Source organism: Callorhinchus milii, unplaced genomic scaffold, assembly GCF_018977255.1.
Source record: "Callorhinchus milii isolate IMCB2004 unplaced genomic scaffold, IMCB_Cmil_1.0 Scaffold1247, whole genome shotgun sequence".
NCBI classification, from domain to species: Eukaryota; Metazoa; Chordata; class Chondrichthyes; order Chimaeriformes; family Callorhinchidae; genus Callorhinchus; species Callorhinchus milii.
In genome coordinates this window covers 1,251-12,833 of record NW_024705988.1, presented here as the reverse complement: position 1 = coordinate 12,833, position 11,583 = coordinate 1,251, and the positions used below count along the sequence as shown (strand labels likewise).

The 11,583-nt window shown below is 52.2% G+C and overlaps 1 protein-coding gene across 1 annotated transcript; it reads left to right on the top strand.

Annotated features, from left to right (window-relative positions):
• Positions 1-2,799: 2,799 nt before the first annotated feature.
• On the top strand, positions 2,800-7,599 carry LOC103173067 (the record flags this gene model as incomplete). The annotated part of the gene is given in 4 exon segments (XM_042346651.1): positions 2,800-2,926; positions 5,092-5,400; positions 6,967-7,248; positions 7,477-7,599. Coding segments are annotated over 4 exon segments (793 nt in total), but the record flags the coding sequence as incomplete, so codon positions are not given.
• Between the last annotated feature and the right edge of the window lie 3,984 nt (positions 7,600-11,583).

Sequence of the window (11,583 nt, the reverse complement as noted above, 5' to 3'; positions counted from 1 at the left end):
CTATGATTCACTTGGCCCACTGAGTCACTTAGCTCTCTGAGCCACTTTGCCCTCTGAGTCACTTGGACCTGTGAGGCACTTGGCCTTCTGAGCCTCTTGGGACTCTGAGCTACTCAGGCCTATCATCCACTTGCGCCTCTGAGCCACATAGACCTCTCAGCCACTTAGCCCTATGAGCCACTTTGGCCTCTGAGCCACTTGGCCCTCTGAGCCAGTTTGCCCTCTGAGCCACTTGGGCCTGTGAGCTACTTGGCCTTCTGAGCTACTTGGGCCTTTGAGCCACTAGGGTCTCTAAGTCACTTGGGCCTATGAGCCACTTGGGTCTCTGAGCCACATAGCCCTCTGATCCACTTGGCCCTCTGAGCCACTTAGCCCACTGAGCCACTTGGGCTTCTGTGCCATTTGGTCCTCAGAGCCACGTGGCCTCTGAACAAATTGTCCTGTTAGCCACTTGTCCTTCTGAACCACTTGGACCTCAGAGCTATTTGGCCCTCTGAGGCACTTGGCCGCCTGAGCCACTTGGTGCTCAAAGGCACTTGGGTCTCTGAGCTATTTGGCACTCTGACCCACTTGTCCCTCTGAGCCACTTGGCCCTGAGAGCCTCTTGGGTCTCTGAGCCACTGGCCATTCTTAGCCACTTGGCCATCTAAACCACTTGTCCCTCTGAGACACTTTACTCACTGAGCTATTTGGTTCTCAAGGTCGCTTGGCACTCTGAGCCATCTAGCCCTCTGAGCCACTTGGGCCTCTGGGCCACCTGGCCTCTGAGCCACTTGGGCCTCTGAGTCACTTGGGACTCTGAGCCACTTGAGCCTCTGAGCCACAGAGCTCCCTGAGCCATTAGGCCCTATGAGCCACTTGGACTTAGTGCCACGTAGCCCTATGAACCTCTTGGCTTATAAGCCACTTGGCCTATGAGCCACTAGGCCCTATGAGCCACTTGGCCCTATTTGCCAGTGGGCCCTATGTGCCACTTGGCCCTATTAGCCACTTGGCTCTCTGAGTCACATCGCCCTATGAACCACTTGGCCTATGAGCCACTTGGCCCTATGAGCCCTTTGGCCCTATGATCCACTGGACCCACAAAGCCATTTGGCTCTCAGTGCCACTAGGCCAATAGGCCCAATAAGCTTACATGGCCCTATGAGCCACTTGGCACTAAGTGCCACTTGGGCCTATGAGCCACGAGGCCCTATAAGCCACTTGGGCCTATGAGCCACTAGGGCCTATAAGCCATGAGGCACCATGAGCCTCTAGGCCCTTTAAGACACCAGGCCCTATGAGCCACTTGGCATTAAGTGTCACTGGCCCTATGAGCCACTTGGCCCTATGAGCCACTAGGCCCTATAAGCCACTTGGATCTATGAGCCACTTGGCCCTATGAGCCACTTGGGCTTATGAGCCACTAGGGCCTATGAGCCATGAGGCACCATGAGCCTCTAGGCCCTTTAAGACACCAGGCCCTATGAGCCACTAAGCCCTACGAGCCAATAGGCCCACGAGCCTCTAGGCCCTAGGAGCCACTTTGCCCTACAATCCACTTGGATCTACCAGCCACATGGCTCTACCAGCCACTTGGCCCTATGAGCCAGAAGGGCCTACGATAGGCCTACGATAGGCCCTTCGAGCTACTTGGATCTACTAGGCCCTATGAGCCACTTGGCCTTGCGAGCCACTTGGCCTTATGAGCCACTTGGCCCTAGGAACCACTTGGCTCTATGAGCCACTAGACCATTAGAGCCACTAGGACCTACGAGCCACTTGGTCCTATGAGACACTTGGCCCTACGAGACTCTTGGCTCTACCAGCCACTAGGCCTTACGAGCCAGTGGGCCATAAGAGCCTCTAGGCCCTATGAGCCAATAGGCCCTACGATCCACTTGGATCTGAGAGCCACTGGGCCCTACGAGCCATTAGGCCATAAGAGCCTCTAGGCCCCATGAGACACTAGGCCCAAAGAGGCTGTCGGCCCTATGATTACAAATGTAATCTTCTTTCCTCTCATATCCCATATCTCTGACTCAGTTTCCCGGCTTTCCTTTCCTGATCTCTGAAGCGCTCCCAATCCTCAGGTTCACTGCGGTTTTGGGCAATATCATAAACCTCTTCTTTTAATGCTATATTTTCCTGAACTTGTCTCGTTAGCCAAAGGGTTCAACCACTTTCCCCGTGGAATTTGTATTTCTCAAGGAAATATGTGATCACTGGGAATTATATAGTATATCTGTGAATGTTGCCATTGCTGGTCTCCCCTCACATCCTTTAATCTACCTTCCCAGTCTATCTGAGCCACGTGTTGGCTTGAGTTTAAGACCTTATTTCAGACTTATCGTCATCACTCTCTAACTCAATATTCCGGTCTCTCTGCCCGAGAGGAGCTTAACCTCCCGTTTGCTGATTATTCCCGGTTTCATTACTCAGTACAAACTGTTCCAGGAAACTCTCTCTAACGCACTCCATGAACTCAGCCTCTGATTGACTTTGGCTGATGCGGTTTTCCTGGACTATATGAAGATTAAAATCACCCCCAACTATTGATTATTGATTCCCTTGTTCCAGGCTCCGCTCACTCCCTGATCAATACTCTGCCCAATACTGTAACTGCTGTTCAGGGGGTTTACACCCCATTCCCACTCGTGACACCCGGCCGGTCACGGTGACGGGTGTCGGTGTGTGTCAGACACCGGCTGGTCACGGTGACGGGTGTCGGTGTGTGTCAGACACCCGGCCGGTCACGGTGACGGGTTTCCGTGTGTCAGACCGGTGACGGGTTTCCGTGTGTATCAGCCTCCGCCTGTTTCCACGTCTCACCACATCCTCTTCTTCTCTGGACTGAAAAGCAGAAGAATGGCGATTAATGCTCAAACACTTCTCTCTTTCGTTGTTTTTATTTCCGTACAAACTGTGGTGTGTTTGGCAAATGGAGGTAGGAGAGAGAGAGTGAGAGCGAGCGTGTGAGAGAGAGTGTGTGAGATAGAGAGAGTGTGTGGGACAGAAAGAGAAGGGGGGAATGGGGTTAGAAGAGAGAGCGACAGTGTGGGGGGAGCGAGCACCAGCACCGACATGATGGGGGGAGAGAGAGAGAGAGAGAAAGCGCCATTTTCTCAGAGATGAGAAATATCACTTCCTGTCCATCTCCTGTTCAGGGCGGACATTAAAGATCTCCCACATTCTCTCTCTCCGTCTCTCTCTCTTCCTCTCTCCGTCTCTCTCTTAGTCTCTCTCTCTCTCTCAGTCGTGCGTTAAACACACAGTCACTACAGTTTACAGCGAGGTCTGGGAAGCGCTTTGAAACACTTCTCTAGGGGTGAAAGGCGCTGTATAAGAGAAGAGAGAGAGAGAGACTTAGAGAGACTTAGAGAGAGAGATTGAGAGAGACTGAGAGAGAGACTGAGAGAGAGAGAGAGACAAAGAGACTGAGAGAGAGAGAGAGAGACTGAGAGTGAGAGAGACTGAGAGAGAGAGAGAGACTGAGAGAGAGAGAGAGAGAGACTGGAGAGAGACAGAGACTGAGAGAGAGAGAGACTGTGTGCATGCGTGTGTCTGTCTATCTGTCTGTCTGTATCTCTCTCTAAACCGTGTCCTCACCCCCACCAGGCTCCCCGACCCCATCACCCCCATCCTCACCCCCACCAGGCTCCGTGACCCCATCACCCCCACCAGGCTCCCCGACCCCATCACCCCCACCAGGCTCCCCAACCCCATCACCCCCACCAGGCTCCCCAACCCCATCACCCCCACCAGGCTCCCCAACCCCATCACCCCCACCAGGCTCCCCAACCCCATCACCCCCACCAGGCTCCCCAACCCCATCACCCCCACCAGGCTCCCCAACCCCATCACCCCCACCAGGCTCCCCAACCCCATCACCCCCACCAGGCTCCCCGACCCCATCACCCCCATCCTCGCCCGACTCCTCTGACTCCCCATCACACAATGGCTACAGGTCAAGATCCTGATCCTCACCTTCAAAGGCTCCCCTCGAGTTCTGCCCCCCCGACCCCCACACCATCCTGCTCGCCCCTCCGCTCACTGGGCTCCGGCTGCTTCATGTCCCCCCTTCGCTCGCCCCACTATTGGCCACTCTGCCCCCACCCTCTGACACTCCATCCCACAGTCCCTCCACCTCGCCCCCTCCCTCCCTCACCCCCTCCCTCGGACCCTCCCTCGCTCGCCCCCTCCCTCACGCCTCCCTCCCTCAGCCCCTCCCTCCCTCACCCCTTCCCTCACCCCTCCCTCAGCCCTCCTCCCTCGCCCCCTCCCTACCCCCTCTCTCTCTCGCCACCTCCCCCACCTCGTCCTTCCCTCGACCACTCCCCACCCCTTCCCTCCCTCGCCCCCTCCCTCACCCCCTCCCTCGCCCCGTCCCTCATCGCCCACTCCCCAGCTCAGGTCCTGAACCCCGACTGTTCAGTACCAGGGGAGTGAGTCCTCCTGACATGACATGCATGTAATGACATGTGAGTCCTGTAGCTCAGTGGTTAGAGCACTCGCTTAGCAAGTGAGAGACCTGAGTTCAATCCCCGGGGGGTCAGTCAGGGCCAAACCTCGGGCGAGTTTCCTTACTCCACACAGAGCCTAATAATACTCCTCCAAAACCCAAACAATAATAAATTGGTCATTTTCAATCTACGACTGTTTGTGGGACATTGCTGTGCGCAATTGGCTGCCGCGTTCACCCACAAATATACAGTCAATTCACTTTACAGTGTGTTCTGTGAAGCGCTTTGGGACGTCCTCCCGACGTGAAAAGCGCTATAGCAAATGCAAGGATTATTATTATTATTATTATTCTGTATTGTGTCTGAGACGGAGAGAGACGCACACACACGTCTGTGTCTCTCTCTCTATCTGTGTGTGTCTCTCTCTCTCTCTCTATCTGTGTGTGTCTGTCTCTCTCTCTCTCTATCTGTGTGTGTCTGTTTCTCTCTTAGTCTCTCAATCTCTCAGTCTCTTTCTATCAATGTATGTGTCTCACTCTGTCCGTCTCTCTCTATATCTGTGTGAGTGTGTTTCTCTGTCTCCCACATTCTCTCTCTCTCTCTGTCTCTCTCTCAGTGTCTCACACATTCTCTCTCTCTGTGTCTCCAGGTAATGCTGTTGTTGTTGTTGGGACATTGGGCGCCACTGTCCAACTGCCCTCTCCTCGGGGTCTCTCCCCAGAGATCGACAGTGTTAAGTGGACCCACAAGTCCACAGCCCAGAAATTAGCGGAATATCACAAAGGGAAGACTGAGTACTACGGCACTGAAGAGATGAGGAAACGCGTAACTGTTCACAGAGAGAATCTCACTCTACAGATCAGTGACCTGAGGCGCACAGACACCGGAGATTATAGGATAGTCACAGACCTTCAAGACGGGAAATCATATGAAATCCTCTACAATCTCACAGTCTATGGTGAGTTACGTTTGCTCACTAACACACACACGCACGTAGGAACAGGAAGAGGCCATTCAGCCTCTCCAGCCTGTTCCGCCAGTCTATTGGATCATTGGCTGATCTGTACCTCAACTCCAATTAGCCTTCTTTGCCCAATTTCCCTTAATATGGAATCCAGCAGCTCAGGGGTTAGACCCCTCGCCTCGCAAACCGCAGAACTGTGGCTCAGGGGTTAGACCTCTCTCCCCATAGCCCTGATCAACCCCACTCCCCCGATCCCTCCCCATAGCCCTGATCAACCCCATCTCCCCCCTCTCGCCCCATAGCACTGACCAACCCCATTTCCCCAATCCCTCCAATAGCCCTGATCAACCTTACTCCCACGCTATCTCCCCATAGCCCTGATCAACCCCACTCCCCTGCTCTCTCCTGATTGCCCTGATGAACCCCACTCCGCCCCCTTTTACCCATAGCCCTGATGAACCCCACAACCCCCCTCTCTCCCCATAGCCCTGATGAACCCTAATGCCCCACTCTCCCCCCATAGCGCTGATCAACCCCACTCCCCCGCTCTCTCCCCATACGCCTGATCAACCCCATTCTCCCGCGCTCTCCCCATAGCCCTGATCAACCCCACTCCCCCGCACTCTCCCCATAGCCCTGATCAACCCGACTCCCCCGCTCTCTACCCATACGCCTGATCAACCCCATTCTCCTGCGCTCTCCCCATAGCCCTGATCAACCCCACTCCCCCACTCTCCCCCCATAGCACTGATCAACTTATCTCCTTCTCTGTTAAAAGCTGTTCTGGAATCGGTTCCCATCGGCCTTTCAGGCAATGATTCCTGATCCTAACAACTCGCTGTGAAAGCATTTCTTATGCGAGAAACTGATTTGAAATAGTTGTTAAATGAAACCGAGGGGAGGTGAGGAGACATTAAACAGCTTTGTAAATAGAGCCATAAAATACAGTCAGGAGGTTCTGATGAACCTTTCTATAAGCGCTGGTGGGGCCTCAGCGAGAGACTGCGCTCAGTTCTGGGCCCCGCACTTTAGGAAGGATGTCAAGGCATTGGAGAGGGCGCAGAGGAGATTGACCAGAATGGCACCAGGAATGAGGGCCTTCAGTGATCGGGAGAGGCAGAGAAGTGAGGATTATTCTCTTTGGGGCAGAGAAGGTTCAGAGGAAGTTTCGAAGATGATGAGGGGATTCGATACGGTGAACAGGAGAAACTATTCCCACTGGCGGGGGGTCGGGAACCCGAGGGCACCGAGTAAAATAGATATTAAAAGAAACAGAGGGGAGGGGACGAGAAATGCTTTCACAGCGAGTTGTTGGGATCAGGAATCATTGCCTGAAAGGCCGATGGGAACCGATTCCAGAACAGCTTTTAAAGAGAGAAATAGATAACTATTTCCCTCTTTTTCTTCCTCTTTAATCATCTCTCTCTCTCAGTCCATCTCTCCCTTTCTGTTTCTCACTAACATACACTCTCTCTCTCTCTCTCTCCATCTCTGTCTCTCCCTGTCTCTCTCTCTCTAACACTCTCTCTCTCTCTAACACTCTCTCTCTCTCTCTAACAGAACGAGTGTCTGGAGTTGAAATCACGTCCTCTCTCACTAAAGGACAGTGCAATGGGACTCTGACGTGTGATGTGAAGTCTGGTAAACCAGTTCGCTTTGTGTGGGAGAGAGATACGGTTAATTTGTCCATTTCCCAACCCAGTGACCGCGCGTCACTCTCTGTAACTCTCTCCTCAAACCACAGTTACACTGTGTTCAAGTGTAAAGCTTCAAACCCAGTGAGTGACGATTCTACAGAGATTTCCTTCCAACCCCGAGATTACTGTGTCACGTCTCCTGATGGTGAGTGTGTCAGAGAGATAGAGAGAGTGTGAGAGAGAGTGTGAGAGAAAGTGTGCGTGTGTGAGAGAGAGAGAGAGAGAGAGGAGAGTGTGAGAGAGTGAGAGAGAGAGAGTGTGTGAGAGAGTGTGAGAGGGAGTGTGAGAGAGAGTGAGAGTGTGAGAGAGAAACTGAGAGAGAGACAGAGAGAGACTGAGAAATTTGAGTTAATAATATTTTATATTTTTACAGCACGAACCCTTCGGGCACACAGTGCACTTATTGCTGTGGGCGTCTCAGTCCCAATCACCGTATTGGCTGTGATTATTATTATAGGTTTCAAAATCTCTAAAAAGAAAAGAAGAAATGCCGCAGGTAACTGACTATTACAATAATAGTAACCCCGGGGTTTGACCCGGCGCCTGATCACAGCGTCGAGACGTCTCAAAGCGCTTCACAGGACACACTGTACAGTGTAGTGACTGTGTGTTTTGTGGGCGAAATACGGCAGCCAAGTGTGCCTTGTCTGTGTGTGAGCCTGGCTCAGTCGCGGTGTGTGTGTGTGTGTGTGTATGTGTGTGTGTGGCTCAGTCGCTGTGTGTGTGTGGTGTGTGTGTGTGTGGCTCAGTCGCTGTGTGTGTGTGTGTGTGTGTGTGGCTCAGTCGCTGTGTGTGTGTGTGTGTGTGTATGTGTGTGTATGGCTCAGTCGCTGTGTGTGTGTGTGTATGGCTCAGTCGCTGTGTGTGTGTGTGTGTATGTGTGTATGGCTCAGTCGCTGTGTGTGTGTGTGTGTGTGTGTGGCTCAGTCGCTGTGTGTCAGTGGAACCGGGGGGTTGAGCCCAGGGGGGGCTCTGGGTCAGTGAGTCTGAGGGAGAGGCCGGGGGGAGGTTGAGGAGTGAAGGGGTTGACGGGAGCCGAGGAGAATGGCTTCCATCTTGTCATCATCCAGGTCCTGAGGTCTGGCCAGAGAAGCTGATAGGCCATCGGGGGGACGTGGGGCCGGGGGGGGGGGGGCAGGGGGTGGGGTGGGGGAGGGGGTGGGGGGCAAAGGAGATTTGTGCTTCATCCCCAAATGTGCGGGAGTTTCCCCCGTGTCGGAGGACATCAACCAGAGGGAGCGGAGAGACCAGGAGAAGAAGAGGCCGAGGCTGGAGCCCTGGGGGGGTATCTGCCCCACAGGTGACCGGGGGGAGGAGAAGCCATTTGCTGAGATGATATGGAGGCGGTTGGTTAAGTGGGACATAAATATAGACTGAGAGACTGGGACGACTTCCCGACGTGAAAGGCGCTCTATAAGTGGAATCTTGTTGTTGTTGTTGTTGTTGTTGAGAGAGAGCTTCACGCCACACAATCAGGAGTAATCCTGTAGCTCAGGGGTTAGAGCAATCGCCTCGCAAGCCCGAGGATCTGAGTTCCATTCCCAGTCGAGCAAAACCCTGGCCAGGGTTCCTCACCCCACACACACTCCTCTGTTTACTTGGCTGCCGCCTTTCCCCTACAAAATACATAGTCACTACACTTGTTCAGTGTCTGTTGTGAAGCATTTTGAGGCGTCTGGAAGACGTGATATGGGGTTAACAGCAAACATCAACATCAACAGCAACAACAACATCAACACCACCAACATCAACACCAACATCAACACCAACAACATCAACACCACCAACAACAACAACCATCAACATCAACAGCAACAACAACATCAACAACATCAACACCAACAACAATAACAACATCAACACCAACAACATCAACACCACCAACAAGAACATCAACACCACCAACAGCAACACCACAACATCAACACCACCAACAACAACATCAACACCAACAACATCAACACCAACAACAATAACAACATCAACACCAACAACATCAACACCACCAACAACAGCAACCATCAACATCAACAGCAACAACAACATCAACAACATCAACACCAACAACAATAACAACATCAACACCAACAACATCAACACCACCAACAACAGCAACCATCAACATCAACAGCAACAACAACATCAACAACAACATCAACACCACCAACATCAACACCAACATCAACACCAACACCAACAACATCAACACCACCAACAACAACATCAACAACAACATCAACACCAACAACATCAACAGCAACACCAACAACATCAACACCACCAACATCAACACCACCAACAGCAACACCACAACATCAACACCAACAACAACAACACCACAACATCAACACCAACAACAACAACACCAACAACATCAACACCACCACCACCAACAACAACAACAACATCAACACCACCACCAACAACAACACCAACAACAACAACATCAACATCAACAACATCAAAACAGCATCAACAACAACAACATCAACATCATCAACAACAAGAACAACATCAACAATATCAACACCAACACCAACAACAACAACATCAGCATCAACAACATCAATACCAACATCAACAACAACATCAACAACATCAACACCAATACCAATACCAACAACAACATCAACATCAACAATATCAATACCAACATCAACATCAACAACATCAACATCAACAACAACATCAACATCAACATCAACACCAACACCAACAACATCAACACCAACAACATCAACAATAACATCAACAACATCAACAACAACATCAACACTAACAACAAAATGACGTGCGTAAAGTGACTTTCTCATCAGGAGGATGTCCCCAGTCACTGGAGAGTCAGGGATCAGGCCCTAAACAGGTGGGGGGGGGGGCAGGTTGGGGTGATGGGGTCGAGGAGCCTGGTCAGGGTGAGGATGTGGGTGATGGGGTCGGGGAGCCTGGTGGGGGGGGGATGGGGGTGATGGAGTTAGAGAGCCTGGTGGGGGCGAGGATGGGGGTGAGGATGGGGGTGATGGGTCGGGGAGCCTGGTGGGGGGGGATGGGGTGATGGAGTTAGAGAGCCTGGTGGGGCGAGGATGGGGTGAGGATGGGGGTGATGGGGTGGGGGTGAGGACATGGGCTGCAGAGTTGGTTCTGGATGACCTGCAGCCCGTGGAGGGAGGAGTTGGGGCCGACATGCAGGGAGTTGGCATAGTTGAAGCTTGAGGTGATGAATGCGTAGATGAGGGCTTCGGGGGCCTGAGGGGTGAGGCAGTGGCCTGAGGGGTGAGGCAGTGGCCTGAGGGGTGAGGCAGTGGCCTGAGGGGGTGAGGCAGTGGCCTGAGGGGTGAGGCAGTGGCCTGAGGGGTGAGGCAGGCGAAGTTGTGGAGGTGGGGGAAGGCAGAGCGGGTCATGGTATGGATATGGGGGAGGAAGGACACTTGAGGCCCAGGTTCCTGGATGTCTTGGTGAGCTGCAGTGAGTATCTATAGGTATTGACCCTGACAGACTCTCATTAATAAACACCATTAGGTTTTGAGTCCGGATGGAAAAGGAATAGGAACAGTGGAAGATAGTCAACCAGAAGCGGCTAATTTCAGTGTTAAACAGGGACTGAGCTAAGGTGGGAAGAGAGATTGGCAGGTAAACAGCTACCGAGCAATGAGAAGCCTTCAGGGAGGAGATAGTTCGGACACAGAGCAAATATATTCCAACAAACAGGAAAGCAGGACATCCAAACCTGCCGGGGTTGAACAAGGAAATTGGGATTAAAATCAAACAGAAATAGGAGGTTGTCAGGTCCAAAACACAGAGGATAATCAGATAGAAAGTACAGAAAACTGAGAAAAGAAATGAGGAGCAAAGAGATTGTATGAGGAAAGATCAGCGGAGAACATAAAAGGGAACCGTAAGGTAATTTATAAACATATAAGCCATAAAACGTTAGTCAAAGATCAATTAGGGACCAAAGAGGAAATCCTCTTGTGGGGGCAGAGGACTTGGCTGACGTACTTTACATCTGTTTTTGCCAAAGCCACACTATTGGGGGAGAGACATTGGATCGGATAAGAATAAACCGAGAGGAGGGAATAAAAATGCTTAAGGTGGGTATGTCACCCGGTCCGGACAGGATCCATCCCAGATCGCTGAGGGAACTCAGGGTGGAAATAACAGGGGCTCTGACCATCTCTCAATCCTCCTTGAACACCAGGTGGTGCCAGAGACTGGAGGGTTGTAAATGTTACTCACTGTACAAACGGGGGCAGAAGGATAGAGACTTGGGGGGGAGTGAGGGGATGGAGTGAGTGTGAGAGGGAGAGGGATAGAGATTTGGGGGGAGTGAGGGGATGGAGTGAGTGTGAGAGGGAGAGGAATAGAGACTTGGGGGGTCAGGGGATGGAGTGAGTGTGAGAGGGAGAGGGATAGAGACTCCGGATGGAAGTCAGGGGATGGAGTGAGTGTGAGAGGGAGAGGGATAGAGACTTGGGGGAGTCAG